Source organism: Ailuropoda melanoleuca, chromosome 13 (assembly GCF_002007445.2).
Source record: "Ailuropoda melanoleuca isolate Jingjing chromosome 13, ASM200744v2, whole genome shotgun sequence".
In the NCBI taxonomy this organism is placed as follows: domain Eukaryota; kingdom Metazoa; phylum Chordata; class Mammalia; order Carnivora; family Ursidae; genus Ailuropoda; species Ailuropoda melanoleuca.
Window position 1 is genome coordinate 73,916,745 of NC_048230.1, and position 21,452 is coordinate 73,938,196.

A 21,452-nucleotide genomic window follows, 5' to 3' on the forward strand; every position below is an offset into this window, starting at 1 on the left:
CGCGCCCTGACCGCCCTCTCTCGCAGGCTACGCGCGCAGCTGCGGCAGCGCGTCCCCACGCGGGTTCGCGCCCAGCCCCGGCTCGCAGCAGAGCAGCTACGGCAGCGGCCTCGGCGCTGGCCTCGGCGGCTACGGGGCGCCGGGCGTGGCCGGCCTCGGCGTGCCCGGGTCCCCTAGCTTCCTCAATGGCTCCACGGCCACCTCGCCCTTCGCCAGTGAGTGTCCCCGGCCCGGGGAGCCGCATGGGGCTCAGCCCTGCCCCCTCCCAGCCCAGGGGGGTGGGGGGCTTCTGGCGACTGTCTCACCAGGGTCCACCCCGGCCTGGCCCTCGGGAGCCGGGCTAGCCCTTTTTGCGTGTGACCCTGTCTCTGCCTTTGGACGCTTGCCCCTCGACCCCACCCCTCGGCTGCATCCCAGGCCCTGGGGCCGGGGCAGTTCCGCACCTTTCGTCTCTTTGCGGATTTCAGTTGCACACCTCGTTTCTAGCCCTCCCCTCCTCCAGAAAAGGGCTTTAACTGGGCAGGGTGGGGGGAGGCATCCGGCTGAAACCTGGAGGACCGCCGCCTCTCGGTCTTATGCCAGGACTTTGGGAGGAGGCTAGCGCCCCCTGCCGGAGGCCGTGGGGAACTAATGCCTCAACCAAAATGGGCTTCTACCTGTCTGAAAAAAGGGGTCGGAGGAGGGAAGAAGATGTGGCTCCCTGCGATCAGCTAGGGAAGAGCAGGCAAAGTCTGTGTCAGACAGCTCGAGTCAGGGTTTGAAAGTCCAAATCAGGAGCTGTCAGACATTCAGCAAGTTATTTTATTTCTTTCAACTTCAGTTTCCTCTCTGTAAAATGGGTGCAGTATCACCCCTGCTGAGGGTTGTTCTCAGATCTGAATGCGCCACTGTGCGTGAAGTGCCCAGACATAGAGTGTATGACTTCACATCCTGCAGACTGCTCTTTCTGGCTGTGGGTTCGAGCCTGGGCTCAGCTTCTGGGACCCAAAGCCCCATATGCCCGTGTTCACCCAGGCCGTGAACTGCTGCTGTCCCTACCTAAACCCCTGTGTCTCCTGGCCCTCTGCCCACACCTGGCTCCACTTCTCCCACTTCCTTCAGATCTGGAATGGCATTCTTAAAGACTCTCTGGGTGCCCCTTGAATTTTAAACTGGTAGAGTCTGGACTACCAGCCCCTGTCCTCCACCGCACGGTGCAGTCAGAAGTGGGGAACATACTGCCCCAGGGGGTAGAAGCCCTCCCATCTGGGATCTCCCATTCAGCCAGAGGATCAAGAATTCTAGAGCAGCTTGAGCCCTGCTTCCAGCATCAGCTGGAAACACCCTGGACTTGCCTAAGAGTCAGTCCCATCTCGTGACCAGGTCTTACCCGGGTCCCCATCCATCCCCTGTGTCATTCTCATTGAGTTTGCCAGGACATGCCTGAAATGACATCCAGAACTGCCCCAGCCAGAGGGTCTGGGGCTGTTTGCTTGGGCCTACCCTTGGTCTTCTGCTTTGGCCACCAGCAACTCCCAGTTTGACCGACAAATCCCAGTACTACCCAAGCTACAGTAAGTGGCTGTGAACTCCCAGCCTTGAGAGATACAGTACATTTTCTGGCATCCGTCTCAAGCCCTCCTTGGAGCTCCATGGGCCTCATCAGCTAGCCGTGAGCACTGTCTTAAAGAGACACCCCCACCCCATGCTAGTTGCTTGGACAACACCCAGATCACAGCCTTACTGGTATTCAGAGGAGAGAGGCAGGGAATCGGGCTTAGATGAGGATGTAGAAAGGAGGATCCAGAGGTGCCCGAAGCCCCCAGGAGAGGAGGCCGCAGGAAGGAGGGGCAGCTAGAGCCTGTGTGCAGGACGCTCCCTGGCTCATCCCAGGAGAGCACTCCATAGCCCTGGAGGGCCAGGAGGTCACAAACAGGAAGATGCAAGGATGTGGAGCTCTGTGTTTTTGTTTAAAATTGACTGGCTGGAGGAGGGAGATATAGGAGGCCTCCAGGCCCAGGCTAGGGGTGACAAGGACCCGTATTAAGCTTGCAGAGAACAAAGTGGCCAGTAGGGGCAGGTGGGGGGGTTGTAAGGGAAACGTGTGTGTGGAGGAAGTTGGGGTGCTTGTTGTGTGAGTTGAGATCCTGGGCAGAGAGTCCTTACCAAAGGAGCCTGTGTGTGCCCCCAAACATCCCTGACCGCTTGCCCCAGCTCTGCTCTGAACCCTGATCTTTGACTCTAACCTTGGTACCTCAAGGCCCATGAATGTTCCTTAGCATCTCAAAATCCCAGCGCCTTCAGCAGGAACCCTGACCTATTCTATTCTTTCTCTTCCACATCTTTCATCTTTGGGGGTACCTCCCAATATTTGGTTTTGTTGGGTGTTCTGGTTTTGCTTTGATTTTGACCTAGTCTGGCCATGTCGTTTCCAGCCCCAAGAAAGGGTCTTTAGAACCCCCCAAAAGACAAGTGCTGGCCCAGGACCCCAGGGACTCCCAGCCTGCCTCCAGACCCTTCCCAATATTGGTCTCCCCAGGACCCTCACAGCAGCCCCCTAGTGAGGTCTGAGCCTGGTGCCTGGGTCAGCAGCCCACCTGGGGCCCACTGCCCATGCCAGGGCCCCAACCGAGCTGCTCACTCTGGTGCTGTCTCCCTGTTGTGTCTCCCACCGCCTTCCCTGCTGCGCCTGCCCCTCCCCGCCCCGCCCCGGAGTCATGCCCTCTAGCCCCCCGCTGGCCGCTGCCTCCTCCATGTCCCTCCCGGCCGCTGCCCCCACCACCAGCGTCTTCTCCTTCTCGCCTGTCAACATGATCTCCGCTGTCAAACAGAGGAGCGCCTTCGCCCCCGTGCTGCGCCCACCCAGCTCCCCACCCCAGGCCTGCCCGAGAGCCCACGGAGAGGGACTTCCAGGTGGGTGATCGTGCTGCCGTGCTACGGCCTGGTGGAACAGCTGGCTTCAGGGGCCCACTCCGTCCACATCTCACCAGAGCCTCGTGCTGGTTGGCTAGGTATCCCTGGTGGGTGTAGAGCAGGGAGCTCTGCCGGGGTCCCAGGAGGTCCATCTGGATCCCACTTCCCTGGGATGGATTCCCAGGATCCATCTTCCTGTTTGCGACCTCCTGGCCCTCCAGGGCTATGGAGTGCTCTCCTGGGATGAGCCAGGGAGCGTCCTGCACACAGGCTCTGGCTGCCCCTCCCATCACTTGGGGTCGTCACCACTCTGAATACTGTCAGTTTGGCCACTTGACCAAGAAGACTCGAATCCCAGTTGGAGAAGGTCTGGGAAACCACTCCAAGGCCCCATCCCCACGCCCCTTCCCCCCCTGGTTGAGCCCAGAGCAAGGACCCCACACTCAGAGCTGGAGAAACCCCACACCGCCTGCAGGCCTCTGACCTGGGCCTCTCCACGTCCACCGGAGAAACTGGGTCACTCGGCAGATGAAAGGAGATTGACTTTTTTTTTTTTTTAAGATTTTATTTATTTATTTGTCAGAGAGAGAGAGAGCACAAGCAGGGGAAGCAGCAGGCAGAGGGAGAAGCAGACTGCCCGTGGAGCAGGGAGTCTGATGTGGGACTCGATCCCAGGACCGGGATCATGACCCCAGCCGAAGGCAGATGCTTAACTGACTGAGCCACCCAGGCATCCAATGGGGACTGACTCTAGATGAGGGTTAGCCCAGGTCCCCCTCCCCCATTTTATGGATGTAGAATTGAGACGATGTCACCCCACCACATGCCACTAGTGAAGTGGTTGTCATTTGTCAGTTGTCAGTCTCCTTCAAGTCAACATCCAACTTAACAAAGCCTGGGCCCTGACCAGTAGTGTATAGTGAGTCAGGGAGTCACATCCCCTCAAATAAGATGATTCTTAGGGTGGGCTCATTAGATAATGCTCTAGAATGTCCTTTTTTTTTTCTTTTTTTTTGCCTTGTTTCCACGTTTTGGATATTTTTTTCTTAACCTGAGTGTGTCTGGAGCTTAAAATGTGAGTTTTGGGGAGCAGAAGGCCACTGATTTCTCCCACCAGCAGAGAGAACCAGTGGGGGCGGGGGTTTCGGCAGGGGAGAGGATGATGGAAGTGATGAATTTTGTGGACATCTGGGAGGGAGACATGCTGCTGCCGTGTGAGGGGTTTGTACTCCAAGAGGCTGACCTCTTTTCTGAGCTGGCACTGTTTCCTCACCTTGACACAGGCCCTGTGGAGGAAGCAGGGCTGCGAATAGGAGCCCAGAGTCAGCTTTTTTGATTGAGGCAGTTAGGCAGGCAAGGGGCTGGGGCCGTGCCTCCGAAGAGGCGTGAGGGGCACGCCTCACCTAACTGTCTGCGGTGCCGACCAGGCCAGAACCAGGAGCGGCCAAGCACCAGCCAGGCTCTCCGTACCTCTGCCCTTAGAAAGTGCCGTATGTCCTGCGTGCTGTCCCCAGCCCCGAGGCACACAGGCAGGTAAAGTCCCCAGGCCACGCCTAGCTTATGGTTCCTCTCTCTGTTTACCACAGACCAGCCTTTTGAGGATTCCGACAAGTTCCACTCTTCAGCCCGGGGGCTTCAGGGCCTGGCGTACTCCTAATCATGGTAGGTGTCCGGCTGGGCCTTGCTTCCTCCCCTGGCCCTGGATAGACTTTCCAAAAGACTTTAGCAAGGATGGAGACTGGGGTCCGATTCTCCCTCTCCAGGGCCTACCTAGACAGCTGTCAGGGCCACCACCCCGCCACCCCTCTGCAGTGGCCTAAGCTGAACAGGTGGAGAGAAGTGGTTTCCGGCCCCCTTGCAGCCAGCCTTTTTCCAGGACCTTCTTCTCTCCCTCTCCCCACCAGGTCTGCAGGTGTTGCCCCCACCGAGCCCGGACTGGAGGTCCCTCGGGGATACACACTCACGTGCTGGATTGCAGCACAGACCGATGCAGAGCCAGGGCTTCGGGCAGACATCCGCCCAAAGGCCTGAACAGGCCTCCTTGTGCTTGAGGCCTCCAGCCCCACGGGCTTCTCTCACCTCCCTTTCTCGGGGCTGGTTGGAAGCCCCAGCACTGTGCTGATGCTCTTGGCAGGAGAGCATCCCGGGGAGCTACTGGGATGCTGGGCTTTCCTCGCTGGGTCAGTTCCTCCGGAAGACATGGACCTTGTGCAGACCGGACCATCAGGCGACAGGAGCAGGGGATGGGGACTGTGGGAAAGAGAACAGCTCAGGGAGAAGTGGCCTGGGGAGGTCCTGTTTGTGTCTGACACATCTCAGCTGGCCCAGCATCCCGACTTCTCTCCAGGGCAAGGGGTGGTGCCCAGCAGCCTCAGGAGGCCTGCCCAGGCTCCCATGGAGCTTCCAATGGCTGCTTGACCCCCGTGGCTGCACCCTTCAAGGCCTGCACACTCATGCTTGCCACATTTTAAATCCCACTGGGGGCTTTTGGTATGGAGGGTGCAGAAGAGGGAGTGCCAAGCCCCCTGAATTGTGGGTCTTCCTCCCCATGGATATCTCATGGACTCTGGCCCCCCCCCCCACACGATTCTGGCTGGCCCCGTAGCACCATGGAATGGGCCTGGCTGCCGCTGGCCTCATATTCTGCTCTGCTGAGGTTGGAGAAAACAGAACAATAAACACAGCCGCAGGTGGCCACCCGGCCTCTCTTGCTCCTTCCTTGGTGTGGGTCTGCTTTTCTCAGCAGTTCTGCAGCTCTCCTGGGGCCCCTCCCAGCTGTGCCCCCGTGCAGCCTTCTTGCACCCTTGGGCTTTTTCAACAGCCCCCGAGGTCAGCTGAGCAAGTATGACCTGCCCCATGTTTGCTCTCAGGTACTGTTGGGGGTGCTGGGCAAGCTAGCAGGCCTGAGGACCTAGGACGCGGGCTCCAGCCCAAGAGCTTAGGCTGGGAGCACAGTCTGGCCACTGAGGACTCAGTCCCCCAACTGTCCGGCCAGGCTGGTCCTGGTGCAGAGGGTTGTCAAAGGATTTTCTGGGATCCAGAACAGTGCAAACAAAACACTCCTCAGTCCCATAGAGGCTCAGAAGTGCCATCGATTCAGAACGGAGGTTGCAGGGCCTTACCTGGACAAGGCAGGGCCAGGTAGGGCAGCTTGTGGTCCTGAGGTTGCCTAGTTGAACAAGTCCCAACCACCCCCCTCCCCAGGCGTAGGCACCTTTGGCTCTCCTGTCTCAGAGTTTGGGAGGAGGGGTAGTAACGAGGCAAGAGTCCCAGGCTCATTTATCCCCGCTCCTGGAATGAATCCCTGCCATCCCCTGAGATATGTCCCCTAGATCGCAAAGGTCTGGCTGGCTGACTCTGGAAGCCACTTTTTTGACCCACTGTCCAGGGAGTCCAGAGTCCAGCTCCAGGCCTCAGGCTTTCCTCTCTTCCTGGTGGTCCTCCTTGGCTCTGGCCTCCGGAAACTCTGCAACCCATGGTCCCATGCCCTGCAGTCCTCTGAACAAATACACTTGCCAAGGCAGATGGGCCGCTCATGTCCTTCAGAGGCCTTCACTTCCTTCTCTTGTGTTCTCGGCCAATATTTGGGATTCATCTCACGTGGGGTCCATGACGGGGAGAGCCTTCTGTTTATCTCCATGCTGCGCTGGCCTCCCCCTCAGTTCCTGCCTCCAGCCCATGTTGCACAGCCCCAAAGCCTGCCAGCCCACGCCCCCTGCTCCAAACAGGCTCTGAGCAATTCCCACGGCCCAGGTCCATTCCCCCCGCCCCCACCCCGGCTGAACACCTGCAAAACTGTCGTCTGCACTGGGTGCAGGTGGTAGCTGGGTAATGGTCACCCTCTGGTTCCTGGGGTGGGTCAGGTGCATGGTTGATACAAAAGAGATGTGAGATCTGTCCTCAAAGATCTCAAAACTGCTCAGGCCACCATCCAACTCAACACTGCCCACGCCCTGTCCACAGAAGGCGGGACTAAATCAGTGACTAAATGTTTGCTTTGAACTGAATTGTGTCCTCCCAAAATTCATACACTGAAGCCCTAACCCCGTCCCCCATGTGGTATATTTGGATGTAGGGCCTTTAAGGAGGAGATTAAGGTTAAATAAGGTAGGAAGAGTGGGGCCCTAATCTGATAGAAACTGTGTCCTTGTATGAAGAGGAAGAGACTCCAGAGTTCTCTTTCCACTGTGCGAGGATACAGTGAGGTGTCCATCCATAAGCCAGAGAGAGGGTCCTCACCAGGAACTGAGTCAGCTGGCATCTTGATCTGGGACTTCAAACTTCCAGAACTATGAGAAAATATATTTCTGTTATGTAAGCCACTCAGTCTCTGGTATTTTGTGCTGGCGGCCCAGGCTGACTCACACAATGTTCTTTCCCACGTGTCTTAGTTTGGGTTCCCCTAGAAGCAGAACCTGAGACAAGTTCCCTGCTGGAGAACTCTGGGAGCCAGTGTAGAACCCACCTCGGAGATTTCCCACCTGAGTGGCAAAGAATCTGGAATACTGATGCTCCAGCCCTCATCTGCACTTGCCTGAGGACTGCTCCCAGGAGATGATCCTTCTGGCATTTCTGGTCTGCCCTCCCACCTGCAGAGGAAAAGCCACCAGTTAGGGTTTTGTTTTAGAATGTTGCAAGCAAGTACCGGAACTGAACTGTAAGTCCAAAGGGATATGGGCAAGGCACCAAGAGCCTCTACTGCTAGCCCTTTAGAGAGAGAGCGTCTCTAGAAAGTCCTCTGCCTTCCTCCCATATATGTTTTCCAGAAGAAGCAGGCTGCTGCTTCTGCCCCCAACCCTGGGGATCTGGCAGCCTTTGGGCCTGCATTTAGCTCAAGCAGGACCCACTGTGGACAGGTTCCAGTGACTCAAGTGAAGGTAGGCAGCAGCTTTGACAAGCCCTCTGGCTGACTATTCTGCAAAATGCCCTTCTCCCCCCACCCCTACCCTGCCACCCATATGGGTAGGATCCTTCTTCTTCCCAAAAGAAAAATCTCCCAGAAGAATGGGAAGTGCCATGCATCGGGAGAAAGATAGTCTTTTCAATAAATGACATTGAGTCCATTGGATATTTATATGAAAAAATTAAACTGGACCCCTACCTCACACCATACACAAAAATTAATTCTAGGTAGATCGTGAATCTAAGCCTGAAAGCTAAAAAAATAAATTTCATGCCTTTGAAGATAGACCAGAAACCCCTTGCCAGAGTAACCTCCAAGGTCTGTTTTCCCACTGCATAATCAATTTTAAGAATGAGGCAAGCATTGAACGTGTTTGAGTTGGTTCAAATGGACCCTCCAAATATCTTTTCTCTTTCCTAGGATGACTTCTTTAAATAGCAAAAAGTCCATACATCACGGGGTCTTTCTCCCCCAAGAAGAGACAGGCTCTTCACTGTGATTCTCTGAAGCTCCTAGCTCCTGAGCCTTGGGTGGCCCCCTCCCACATTCCTACCCACACCTATACCCTTGAGCTTCCTTCCTCTGCCAACATTCAGTGGCGGTAACAAGACCCATCAGAGGATGGAAGGAAAGGAGCCACCTCCTTAAGGCTGCCAGGCTTGAAGACCGGTGTTCACAAGAAGTCCCCCAACACACGAGGGTCCTGATGGGTGTACAGCATTGACCATCCCTGTGAACTCATCCTCCTATTACTTCCCGAACTCTCTCCTCTTCACTCTTGTGAGATTTAAAAAAAAAAATTTTTTTTAACTACTCTCTACACCCAATGTGGGGCTTGAACTCATGACCCCACGATCAAGAGGCACATGTCCTTCAGCTGAGTCAGCCGGGCACCCCTCATTATGAGATTTTTACCAGAACTTCTTAACTGAATGTAGTCTAAGTTATCAATCTTTTCTTTATGGTTAGTGCTTTGTGTATCCTTTTAAGAAATCTTTACCTACCCCCAAATCAAGAAGATATTTTTGAGTATGGTATGAGCTAGGAGTCAAGTTTAATTATTTTTGTATGGATAATCAATTGGCTAATGTCTATTTATCGAAATGACCATTTTTCACCCCCCACACTGCAGTTTGCACCTTTATCACAAATCAAGGGTCCATGTAGGTAGGGGTCTGTTCTGGAGTCTCTCTTCTGATCCATTGGTCTTTTTTGTTTATCTTTACACCAAAACCACACTATCCCAATTACTTGAGATTTGTAGTTAGTTCTGATATCTAGTACAGCAAGTTGTCCAACTCAGTTCTTCATGCTGATCTTGGCTACACTTGGTCCTTTGCATTTCCATATAAATGTGATAATCAGTTTATTAACTTCTATTTTTCAAAGACCTGCTGAATTTTCCTTGGCATTGAATCTGTAAATTTATAGATCAGTAATGGAGGATTGACACCTTTAATATATTGAGTAATTCAATCTATGGATGTTGTATAGTCCTTCATTTATTTCTATCTTTTAAAACTTCTCTTAATAGTATTTTATAGGCCTCTGGCTTACATATCTTTCATTTGTTCCTCAATATTTGGTTACTTTATGCTATTATAAATAACATTTTCTTTATTTCACTGTTTGTCGTGTGTATACAATTGATTTTTGGGCAATAACCTTATATCCAGCAACTTTTCTTAACTCACTTATAGTAATACTTTATCCATAGATTATCTTGGATTTTTTCTTTCTTTTTTTTTTAAGATTTTTTATTTATTTTTGAGAGAGAGAGAGCCAGTGAGAGAAGGAACATAAGCAGGGGGAGTGGGAGAGGAAGAAGCAGGCTCCCAGGGGAGAAGCCTGATGTGGGGCTCAATCCCAGAATGCCGGGATCACGCCCTGAGCCGAAGGCAGACGCTTAACGACTGTGCCACTCAGGCGCCCCTATCTTGGATTTTCTTAACTACGAAGGACAGCTTTATCTCTTCATTTCCAGTCCTTGTTTCTTTTTCTTGCCTAAATGCACTGGTTGGACTCCTAATTCATTGTTGAATAAAAGGAATAATAGTGGACATCCCAAAAGGCAAACTTCGGCTTTTCACCATTAAGTATCAGATTTGGTTTTATAGATATCCTTTTTATTCCTAATTTTTTTTAAAATTTTTGAAATTCTGAATAGATGTTCAAATTTTATAAAATGCTTTTCTGCATCTATTGAGATGGTCACATGACTTTCTCCATTGTTTTGTTAACGTGCTGAATTACATTCATTATATGTCTAATGTTAAACCATTATGTTAACTAACTGTCTGATTAGTGTTTAATGGTAAACTCCCATCCTTTACCCAGGAGATCGCATTTGTTATCAGGGAGTCCATTCCCTCTCTCCCTCAATCTCTCTCTCCCCTCAATCCCTCTCTCCCTCAATCTCTCTTTCTCTCCGCTCAATCCCTCTCTCTCTCAGTCTCTCTCTCTCTCTACTACTCTCCCAGAAGGCACTCATTGGCCCTCACCTTCCCCACTTCTCAAGAAGTTAGGCTTCTGGGTCAACAGAGACCAGCAGACCACCCTGGTACTTGACCCTGCCATGCTACCTTCTGGGAGCAGGGCTGCAAACACAAGACCAAATGTGAATTAATGTCTCACTAAGTCAGTCTACCTCCTCTCTAACCGGTCTCTCCCCAGCTGGACTCTTGGTCCTGGGTCCCCTGTATTGGGAGTTCCAGAAGGGCACTCGTGGGCCGTCTGTCCAGAAGACCCTGCCTCCACCCACTTCCTCAAGAGAAAGGTGGCTAAACCTCTGGGCCTTGCCCGGAAGCCTTGCAGGGGGAAGAGTGGCAGAGCTCCCAGGACTGCCATGGGGAATGGTGGGAAGGTTCTGAGTGCATGGACCCCCCACTGGAGACAGAATGGAAGAGATTTCCTGACTCTAAAGATATAGAGGAGGGTTCTCAGCAGGACAATAACAGAAACAAGACCTTTTTTGTTGTTGTTGTACATTCTTTAGGTAATTTTATTCTTTGAGAGAGGAAGGGGTCAAGTGTTTAAAAGGGGAAGGAAAAATGCCTTAGCAAGTCTGTTGTTCCTTGGGGCCCAGCATCCTGGGATCTTGTTTCTTCAAAGCCTTTCCTTCCCCAGCTCCTGCCAGCCAGCAGTCCTGATGCCTCCCTGGTTGCACAGTGGGCCCCTCAGACTGGGCTGCCAGGGCTCCCAGAGCTGAGGGAAGCTCCCGGGTCCCTGGGAGAGCGGAAGTGTGGACACATCCCCATGGCAAGTTTGTCTGGCACTCTGGCCGAGGGCCACTCCACAGTCGGGCAGCCATTCCAGGAGTCCAGGAAAGCCGTCTGGCCTGGGTCCCTGTCCCTGTTACCTATCTTGGGATTCCACGCACATGGGAGCCTGGCTCCCCTCCACACATCCAGCCACTCACCCAGAATCTGAGTTGACCTTCAGGTGGGTGAAGGAGGGTCTGGCCACTTTGGGGCTGGCATGGACTCAAGCCCAGTCAGCTTTGGCTTCTGTGGTAAAAGCTGGTTTGTCTGGGGCTGCTCCCTAGGCCGTTCTTGGAGCCAGGCCCAGAAGGCCACCTTGCCAAGATAAACTGTGGCTGCCGGGTGGAATGTGGTGGAGTGGCCGCTGAGCGGGCCCAAACTTGGCAGGCCTCTCGATGGTGCCCTGGCGCGGTTCACAGCACGAAGTCCCCCAAGGTCCTGGGGTCAGGTCAGGCCACAAGCAGGGACTGCGAGACGGCTTGCTGGGCATCTCTCTGCCCTCTTTGTTGGCTGAGGCAGGGACATCCGCTCTCTTGGTCTCACCAGAAAACCAAAAGTTCATAATGAAGCCTCAAGGTTGACAGAATTCCTTCAAACCTACTTCCTTCGGGGAGCAACTCCCGAGCAGAAGATGGTGGAGGGGGGGGAGGCAGGGGGCTCTAGGTGCCTGTGCGCACCTGGGGGTGTGTATGTGCAGAGTGGGGGCTGCCAGAGCAGAGGAAGGACCCCCGCAAGGCCTCTTCTGCTGCTGTACGAGGGGGTTACACGGCCATTAGATCCCGTGTTTATTCAGCACTTGCCACGAGCCCCTTCTCTTAGGTGAGATTCCCTGGAATGGAGCTAAAATGGGGATTTGGGTGCATGTGAAAGTCTTCTCCGGAAGAAAAGCAGTGAGGGAGGGAGGACAGGGCAGGGGAAAGAGCTGAGAATGACCCCAGCGGGGAGTTCTGGAGCTTGAAGGCCACCACAGATGGACCCTCTCAGTGGCAAGGAGAAAGCTATACGACCTCCGGGCCGGTCCATCCTCGGTCACAGGCTGCCAGGGCAGGACGGAGCATGCGACCCCTGTATCAAGCAGCTCCCATTTGGCCAAGAGCAGTGGTTGGGGGAAGCTGCCCCTGTTAGCAGCCAACGCTCCCCTCAGGGGATGGGGGCACTGGCTGCTGAGAAGCTTCTGGGTGGAACAGGAAGGGCCTCGCCGTAGCCATCTCTAGTACCTCCAGGACAGGGGTTAGGCCCTTGTGGGACCACTGCTTCTTGGGCGGCAAGCGCGCCCCTTGTGTTTCAAGTGAGGCTGCTTGGGAGTGTCCTGGGCTGTTGACAAACAAAGGGCGGGGACCTGCCCAGGGAGATCGGATGAGGCCAGCAGGCGGCAGAGGTGGACACGTGACCTTGACTCAAGCGCGGTCACTGGCTGGGAGGGTGATGGGTGGTTGTCTGCAGTAGCTCTGCTGACCCAGGGCCCCACGTTGTTGTCCCCATGCCTACGAAAGCTGCCCCTCCTCTTGTGCCTGTCCTTCCCCTCCCCACCCAGGTTGGGCCTAATTTCCTTTCTCTACCTCCCAGATCAGGTGGCCCCTCAGCCAGTCTGAGGGGGAGGATGGAGGGGGGAGAAGGAGGGAGTCTTGCTGTCCCTCTAGTCTCCTTCCAAGACATCATCTTGGCATCAACACCTGCTTTCTTTGGACCTTCCCTTTTCATACTCAAGAGCCAACTTCCAAAACACAACAAAGCACACTGAGCCTGCTCTGTTCTCCCTCTGAACTGCTAACTCTGAAATGTATAGAGAAAGGTAACTTCTTTGCCCTGAAGTCAACTCTATCTGATATTAAGCTAGCCACTCCTGCAGCACCTGGCTGGCCCAGGGGGTGGAGCATGCAGCTCTGGTCTCAGGCTTGTGGGTTCGAGCCTCACTGTTGGGTGTAGAGATTACTTAAAAATAAAATCTTTAGAGAAAAAAAAGATATAGCCTCTCCTACTTTCTTTTGATTAATGTTTGCATAATACATCGTTTCCATCCTTTTACTTTCAAGGACCTAGATCTTTACATTGGAAGTGAGTTTATTATCCTCTGTAGTGAGTCCCATCTCGTACTCCACTGGGCCAATCAGCTAGGCACTTAAGTGCACTTTTCATTATGTAAACTCTGATGAATAAAAATAATCTTTTTTGTTTGGAAAAAGGTGATGTTGTCGAAGAGGAGCTGGAGGTGGGGAGCGGGGGATGGGAGATGCAGCACCGATTTCCTCCCGATGATCTGAGATTGAAAATATGAGAGGGAAGGGGCGCCTGGGTAGCTCAGTCATTAAGCGTCTGCCTTTGGCTCAGGTCATGATCCCAGGGTTGTGGGATCAAGCCCCGCAGCGAGCCCCGCATATATATATATATATGAGGAAGACAGAGACAACTCAAGAAACAGAGACGACAGAACTGCCCAGCACTAGGCAGGCTTACCTAACAGAAGGCTACCTGGATGTCTTTGTGATGAATTCACATGCTGGTGATTGCCCCACCCCTGCCCTTACAAACTCTCCTCTGAATCAGCAAGGGGCTGCTTGCCTGATAAGCCTACATTTTGTAGACTTCTTTGCAAGCTAGGGTACAGTTAGATTTTTCTAGAAAACATTTTAATTTCTTTAGGTACTCTCTACACCCAACGTGGGGCTTGAACTCACGACCCTGAGATCAAGAGTTGTATGCTCCACCGAGCCAGCCAGGTGCCCCAGTTACAGTTAGATTTTGCCAGTCGATTTCATAGAGTGGAGCTGACAACGTGCAGGAAGGGAGAATTATTCTATTTCAGGCTCCGGCCGTGGCAAGTGACCACAAGTGATCACAGGTGGCCGCTGGAGGTCCAGAGCCCAATTCCTAGGTAAAACTCCCTTCTCTCTTTTTAATCATCCAGCTCTTCCAAAACCTTTATATCCAATGTCCAGCATAACATTTTCCTCTGCTTGAAATATCTGAGAGGGCTATTTCCCTGGCCTGACACAGACTGCCGCATAATTTGTCCTTCAGCCTCAAAGAAACTAATCAAATCTTGTCATTTACCAACACTCTCCAAAAATGGCCGGCGAAGCAAATTCAAACCTCCCCTTCTGTTCTGTCTTCCTTGTCTGGTCTCTCCTGCTTGGAGCTCTTTGTCCATACCCTACACTTGGTCCACCTCCCATCGAACCTCCGAGAACCTTCACATCTGTTGCATCCTTGCTGTCTGAGTCCCAGCTGAAAGACAGTGCTGTATTTCACACCCACGTATGTAATCTCGTCTGTGCTTCCACAGCAACCGGCCTCCACCTTTAGCGTGCCCGACAGGGCACTGAACTGTCCCCTCTCCTGCCTGGGAGCCCCAGGGGGTTGAAGGGCCCTGTTTATCCTTGACTTCTTGCATGCTCAGCCCTGAGCATTGTCATAGTGCCTGTGATTGGTGGATGAATGGCTCTGGTAAGCCCTAGGTTCAAGAAGAACCCAGGCGGGATCCTCTTTCCACACTGTTTCTCCAGACGTCAGTCGACAAAAGCAAGCATGTGCAGAACAGGCCTGACACAGAGACCACAGGAAGACTGGCTGAGGTCCCAAGTAGCTTTAATGAGCCAGAGCACCTCTTCCCCCACTTTGTCCCTCCCTCCTTCAGTTCTAGACAGGTCCAGCCTGCCCAAGGCTCCAGGGCTCTTCATCTGGAGCTGTTAATTCTTTTTTCCCCTCAGCCGCTCCAGCCGCCTCCGAAGGTCTGGGGGCACCTTGGCCCCAGCTGCCAGCAGCTCTCGAAGTCTTTGCTTGGGAGTCTTCGTGAGGTGGAAATTACAGGGCACTGGGCCCTCTTCAAAGGGGACCCGGCAGTTCCTCGTGGCTGGGTGGTAGCCCTCAGCACTGGCGGTCACCTTGTAGTCCCCTGGGGTCAGCAGGCGCCAGTAATCCCCGCCCCATGCTGACAGGAGTGAAGGGCAAGATCAGGATCCTCTGATCCTCTGCTTCCGACCCCGCCTAAAGCCGCCCCCCCACACCTCCGTGGTCTTCCTCTCCCCCGCACACCTGTTGTTACATCGTGGTTAATCCCTTCCACAGCAATGACAGCATCAGCAATCCCCAGCTCTGTGTCTTTGTCCCGCACGACTCCCGTGATGCCCATTCTCACCTGTGGGGGGGAGGGGTAGGCTATCAAACCCCTTTCCCTTCTGCGTGCAAATGTGACCTTCACTTCGGTTTCTGGCTCTGTTCAGGGCAAACTCGGTGATGGGAGTCTGTGTTCCTAGGTGGCAATATGCTGGTAAAAGTAACTCCTGACTGATAAATTGCACCTGGACTAGGGGGGCTGCAAACACCCGGCAGGAAGGCCTGTCTTTGCGTTTCCCCAGGTTCAGCGACCCTTGACATCAGGCTTGTCATTTTGGAACCCTTGGAAGCTATACTTATGGAGCCATTACAAGGGATACAGTTCCCGTGGAACAGGAGGCGTCTATGCCAAGGTCCCCCCGCCCTGCCCCTGCGTAAGGGGTCTCTTCTGGGAACAGCTCTCCTGAGACGGCTCTGGAACAGCTCTATGGACCGGGTCTAGATGGCTGTGGGGTCCACTCCTCCTGGCTCATGATGTCCGACGCCGCTCTGCTGGCAGACTGTGCTTCCTGTGGGGACCTTGGGAGGCCACCCCTGATGGGAGGGGCAACCCCCAGGGACAGTGGACGGACGGGACAGCAGCAGTGGCGCGGGCAGCCTGGGGTCAGGGGGATTCGGATCCGACCTGTTCCAGGTAGGTGAGGAGGGCTTCCTTGTTGTTCTCCCACTCCTGGGGCAGCTCGCTCTCGTGAGGAAACTTGTCACAGGACAGCTCCACGGTGATCTCAAAGCAGTTGGTGTGCAGGTAGCTGAAGTCATTCATACCTAGGGTTACCACGGAGGCTGGAGCCTGGGGGTGGTAGGGATGGGAGCCCAGCCCTCCTGGGGCCCTCCCCTAGGAGACACGTCCCAGCGGGGAATCGACACTGCCGCCCTAGAAGGGCCAGGCAGACGGCCTTATGGGGGCAGGGTTCCGGGGACAGCGGGGTAACTCTATCCCGAGGCCACATACTCCCAGGGACCGTGTGCCAGTCGGCACCGTTGATGATGTTGCCGTGCAAGGAGAAGTCCTGGCTGTGGCAGGGTCGGCGGTCTGGGTCCTGCATGGCCTGATTAGTGCCAGCATAGACGGTGCTGAGCCAGCGGAACACGGCATCATCCGGGGTGGGCGTGAGTTCGCGGGCAGCCCACGGGGTCCGAGTCATGTCGAACGGGTAGGACACCACGAGCTCGCCCCCGTGGAGGTTGGCACTCAGCACGAAGGGGATCCGCTGCATCCACTCGATCACTGCCCGCGTTTCGGGAGCCACCTAGACGTGGAGCGGGTCAGGGGGTGGGAGACAGAAACAAGGGCCCCTGGGTGGCCCGCCACCCCGGCCCCGGAATACTCACAGTGGCGTTGGGCAGGGTGTAGTAAGTGGGCAGGGGCAGGTGATGGTTGGGGACGGTGTCAGGCACCAGCCCATCATCCTCCGCTTCCCACAGTGGCGTGTTGAGGTCCGCAAAATTATGGTTAAGGTCAATGCCCTGGTGGTTCCAGCGGCCCTCGGCCCAGCCTACCAGCTCCGAGCCCTGCCAGGGAAGGGGCGCGTTCAGGCCGAGCAGGCACCAGGGCAGAAGGAGCGGGGCGGCCCTCACACCGGGTGCCCTACCCGGCGAAAGGCAGTCTCGTAACCGTCGGGGTTCATGGAGGGCAGCAGGTGAATACGCGTCTCGGTGAGCAGCCGGGTCACTCGCGGGTCGCCTCGCAGGTACTCCCGGCACAGGAACTGCATCAGAAGCAGGAGCAGCTCCCGCCCCAGCGCCTCGTTCCCATGCATGCCAGCCACGTAGCGCACCTCGGGCTCTCCTGGGAACACGGGGGCTCGAAGCTGGCTTGTGCCCACAACCCAACCCTGCGCCTACCTCTCCCCGCCCCGAACCTGCCAGTACCCAGCTCATGTTCGCCAGGCTGGTCCGACATTTCCATCACATACAGCTTCAGGCCCTGGTGACTCTTCCCGATGCTGTAGACGCGGGTGATGTTGGGGCATTTCTCGTTCACCTGTTTCATCAGCTGGGAGCAGAGTATAGCACGGCATGGGGCACGGGCAGATTAGACCCCAGGGTCAGGCCACGTGTGGCCGTGGAAGGACTTACAGAAACCAGTGGTGGCCCACACAGATGGGGACACCATGGCACCATACAGGACGGGGTGGTGACAGACCAGAAAGAAAGGCTAGAACAAGGAAGGCACCATAACCAGGGAAATTGGGGCAGAGTTTAGGGGCCAACGAGAGAGAGATGGGTGAGACGCTGGGGGAAGTGGGGACATGAGGACAGTCCTAGCAGGTTATGCCCTGATGGGAAGGGGATCTAAGATAGGCAGCTTGTCCCTCCTGGCTCACAGGGGTATGTCTGACCTTCCTCATGGCCTTGTAGTCGTGATGCCGGAAGTCCAAAGGGTCAGAGGATGCCAGTGCTGGGGCCTTAGGGAACAGGTCATTCGGATCTGATGGAGAATGAACTCATGGTAAAGGGGGGTCCGTGCTGGAGGTTTTACCCTGCCCATCCAGCCCTTGTCCGACTGCCCACCTGAGACTGGGCAGGCCAGGATCTCTGCCCGGAGGCAGGACGCGCCTCCCTGGAGCCAGGTCTGGGGCAGCAGGCGAATGAAGCGGGCCACCTGGGGCTCAGGCAGGAGGTTCAGCACTGGTGTCTCTGGGTCTGAGTTGGCAGGAAATACCTGGGGGCATCAAGTCCTTTGGTGAGACTGCTCAAAACCCAGCAGCCTGGCCCAGGGCCAGAGAAAGAACTCAGGCCTCTAAGCACACCACCGAACCCACCCTGCTGGGTTAGGCTGGACACTGGCACCCAAGGTCACACACAGAGCCCCTGCCCATGGGGAGCCCCAGGCAGCCACCCTGTCTGGCTTGCTCACAGCTTATTAATAGATCAATATGGCCACATCACTCAGGAGCAGCCAGTCCTAGGGATGGCCAGGCCCCGCACTGTAGACTGATATAAAAAGGGGTCCATGAAATGGGAAAGCCAGAGCCGTGAGGAGGTGAGAAGTGATGAAAGGCTCTGAGGCCCATCACTGGAAAGAGTGTTCCAGCAGGAAGCCGCGGCATGAAGTGGGACCCCGCCCCCTGGAGAAAGTCTCTGGGGAGGATGTGGGCACATTCCAAAACAGCTTAGCCCCCAAAGCTGCCTGGTGGGTGCTACCCATTCTGACAACCCCCTTCCTCCTGGGATGCCAAGTGGGTATCTATTCCTTGACCTTGGAGAAGCCCCACCCCAGCCCAGTACCCTACAGGGGGCCCCAACCACCATGGGACCACTCACCACATCCATCCCACTGCTGCGGTTCCTGCTCCCCCACCATGTCTGACTGTCATTGCTGAACTGGACCTTGTATGACGTGACCCAGTCGTACCTGGCAGGAAGCATGGGGAGAGATCATCGGTGGCCCCAGGATACCCACCGCCACGATCCTGAGTCTGCCCATGACTTCCCGGACTGGGCGAGCCTGCCTCACCTCCAGATAGAGTTCCTGCCCTGGGTGATGATGCCTGAGAAGCGGGTGGGGTGCCTAGCATCGACCTGAAACCACGGCTCAGCGTCCTGCTGCTCAGCACACCAGGCCCCGTCATAGAGATCGCCATCCTCCAGGCCCGACTGTGGGCACAGGACACGGTGATCAGACCCAGGTGAACGGTACAGAGTGGGCTGGGATGGGGGCTGGGGAGGGGTAGGGAAGAAGTTCCTAGATGTGCCCTGCTCAGAGCCAGAGCTGCTGACCTGAATGTTGAGCCGTCCCCGGTGCGGTCCAAGACCAAAGGACTGGCTGCTGGATGCCTGGAGCTGGCTATCTGAAAGTCGCAGGGACTCCAGGCCCAAAGGGGGACAGCCTGGGGCAGGGACAGAGCAGTGAGACGGGACCAGAGAGAGTGGTCAGGGCAGGTAGGAAGCCGAACCCACGCTTGCCCATGTGCCGGGCAAGCTGGGGGCATGCCTGTGCCCATGAGGCCAAAAGTGACGTTAGTATGTGGCCCAGGGGCTGCAAGTCTGGGCAGGAGCTGTAGTACCTGGTTCCGCCGCCTCTGGGAGGTGAGGGGCTCCTGCAGGGGTGGTGGTCACTGGAGGCCTGGCAGTCACCAGGGGTCTGGGGCTAGTTAGCTTCTTTCGCTTCTTCGTAATGACCTTCTTCTTCTTGACAATGCGAATCCGGACGTGCGGTTCTGAGGTCTCTGGGGACCAGGGAGGCGGAGCACCAGGGGAGGGAAGAATGGCCAATGGAGTGGTCTGCCAGCCCAAGAAAGGGAGCAAGCCCACGGCAGCACCCACCACCCCCAGTATTTAAAGACCTTCGCATGGGGGCGCCTGGGTGGCACAGCGGTTAAGCGTCTGCCTTCGGCTCAGGGCGTGATCCCGGCGTTATGGGATCGAGCCCCCACATCAGGCTCCTCCGCTATGAGCCTGCTTCTTCCTCTCCCACTCCCCCTGCTTGTGTTCCCTCTCTCGCTGGCTGTCTCTATCTCTGTCGAATAAATAAANGCCTCTCCCGCCACTTCCTTGGCTCCTTCTCCTTCCTGACGTGACTACACATTTGGCCAGCCTCTCCCAGCCTTTCAGTTCCAGCCACTAGGAACTGTTTGGTTGCTCCAGGGAGCTGAGTTTGGTTCTTTATCTCCAGACCTTGGCCTTGGCTGACCCTCTCCATCATACCATCCACCACCCCGATCTTATTCCCTAATTCCCATTCTTTGAATCTCAGCCCAGGAGCCTTCCTTAGCCCTAGAACCAATCTCACGCTCCAAGGCCCAAGTCCGCCTCTATCACTGCATCTGCCCTCTGGGCTGAGATGTCCTGTCCTCAGATTGTCCGGCCTGGTGCTCAGGCTTTACACGGCTGGACCTGTGTCCCGCTTGCCCTGCAGTGCAGTGCCTCAAACAGGGTGGATGCCACCAGTTCCCCACGGGTACCTCCAGAACGGGCTGTACATTTTCGTATCTGGTGACCCAGGCCTTTCTACCTATAGTTTCCTTCTTGGGGGGGGGGCGGTTCTCTCTTTAGCTCTTCCTGACTCAGAGAGATCCACCTTTCAGGACCTAGTTCCAGTTGCCTCCTCTGAGAAGCCCTCCTTGATTGCCATCCCTTCACCTTCCTCCTCCAGGCACTCACAGCTGAAGTCAGGCAGTCTGCCTCTGCCCCCCGACCCGCACCCCTGCCCGTGCCCCATTCCTCCAGGCTGCACGGGCAAAGAGCACTCCCGGCCCTGCTCTCTCTCTTTCCTTCTGGCCCCTGCCCTCAAGCTCTGTCGTAAGTCTAGCTCTGGACCTTTTAGTCTCAGCGCTTTTGTCTGTCCCTCTTTCTCCCCATTCTCCTGCCTCTGGTCTCAGTTTCCTCATCCGTGAAAAGGGAAGGTTTGGGGCTGGAAGAGGTAGCATCGTACTGGCTCCATCCCAGGACTGCTGACTTGGTCTGGCCAGGAACTGGGGCTGCTGAGTCAGCAGCCGTAGCGAGGGGGAGGGAAGGAGTGAGTGGATGTGTGTGTCCAGGAAGGGTCGGCACACAGGCTCCAGGCAGGGAGCGTGTGAGCGCGTGTGTGTGTGTGTCGGGGAAGGGTGGGCATACAGCAGACGGGAGAGGAGGGTAACCGAGAAGCGGGCCCTCGGTCCGGGCGCTCACCGTTATCCTTCCCCGCGGGCGGCTGTACCGGGCTGCTCTGCGGGGCCGGGGTCGAGCCCCGGGCCTCGGTGGTAGCGGGCAGCGCAAGTCCCAGCACGGAGGCTCCGGACGCCCCCAGACCCACATCGACGGCAGGCGCGAAGGCAGCCAAGGCGAGCAGGAGACCCCACATGGCGGGAGCCAAAGGTGCGGATGCGCGGGGCTCGCGTTGGTCGGTGGGTTTTTCTCTTCCTGCCGGGTGTTCTGGAGCCCCCCGCCCCTTCCTGCCGCCGCCACACGCCCCCTGCGGCTCCGCCCGCCCACAGCCCTCTCGCTGGCCAAGGACCCAGGAGGGGAGGGGAGAGGAGGGGGAGGGAGGGGAGGGGAGGGTCCAGGCAGGGAGCGCGGGGCGGACCCCCGGAGCGGCCGCCCCAGGTCTCAGCACCCACCGGCCCTGCCCCGCCCCCTTCGGCGTCCCGAGCTCACCCGCCCGACTCGTGCGCGGCCCTCGGCAGTCCGCACAGCCCCTCGGCACCCCTCCCTGATTTCACTAAACCCTGTGAGGCGCCCGGCCCACAGTGGGCACCTACTTTGCACCGTGCATCCTGCCAGGTGCCTTGCACGTGGCCTCTCAATCAAACCTCATTTTACAAACTGGTAAACTGAGGCTCGGAGCGCCCAACTGACTTGGC

The 21,452-nt window shown here is 55.9% G+C and overlaps 2 protein-coding genes across 3 annotated transcripts in view; one reads left to right on the plus strand and one right to left on the minus strand.

Annotated features, from left to right (window-relative positions):
• Positions 1-7,967, plus strand: part of EBF4 (EBF family member 4) — a 57,567-nt gene extending 49,600 nt beyond the window's left edge. The window contains exons 12-15 of the mRNA XM_034641602.1: positions 17-215; positions 2,695-2,892; positions 4,479-4,554; positions 4,797-7,967. Of these exons, the coding sequence (XP_034497493.1) occupies positions 17-215; positions 2,695-2,892; positions 4,479-4,549 (468 nt within the window). The 3' untranslated portion in view covers positions 4,550-4,554; positions 4,797-7,967. The remainder of the gene's footprint in view (positions 1-16; positions 216-2,694; positions 2,893-4,478; positions 4,555-4,796) is intronic.
• Positions 7,968-14,420: 6,453 nt separating this feature from the next.
• Positions 14,421-21,044, minus strand: CPXM1 (carboxypeptidase X, M14 family member 1). 2 transcript variants are annotated; one of them, XM_002918780.4, is made up of 14 exons: positions 20,782-21,044; positions 19,179-19,340; positions 18,892-19,001; positions 18,629-18,768; positions 18,436-18,526; positions 17,683-17,833; positions 17,511-17,599; positions 17,041-17,164; positions 16,761-16,957; positions 16,501-16,680; positions 16,121-16,418; positions 15,794-15,933; positions 15,088-15,190; positions 14,421-14,983 (listed from the first exon to the last, which is right to left on the minus strand). In XM_002918780.4, exons 1-14 carry the CDS (start codon positions 20,951-20,953, stop codon positions 14,742-14,744), a joined length of 2,199 nt encoding a protein of 732 aa, XP_002918826.1. In that variant the 5' UTR covers positions 20,954-21,044; the 3' UTR covers positions 14,421-14,741. The 2 variants fall into 2 exon arrangements, 1 of the variants encoding a protein (XP_002918826.1); XR_004619891.1 differs by having other exon boundaries at positions 14,955-14,983; positions 15,794-15,917.
• Between the last annotated feature and the right edge of the window lie 408 nt (positions 21,045-21,452).

Bases quoted from the DNA above. Each gene is read 5' to 3' on its own strand.
- CPXM1 (XM_002918780.4), bottom strand. From the start codon at position 20,953: ATGTGGGGTCTCCTGCTCGCCTTGGCTGCCTTCGCGCCTGCCGTCGAT. The intron at 18,527-18,628 runs GTGAGGCAGGCT...GCTTCCTGCCAG, and splicing joins GGCAGGAACTCTATCTGGAG to GTACGACTGGGTCACGTCAT. The intron at 17,165-17,510 runs GTCAGACATACC...CTCTGCTCCCAG, and splicing joins ACTACAAGGCCATGAGGAAG to CTGATGAAACAGGTGAACGA.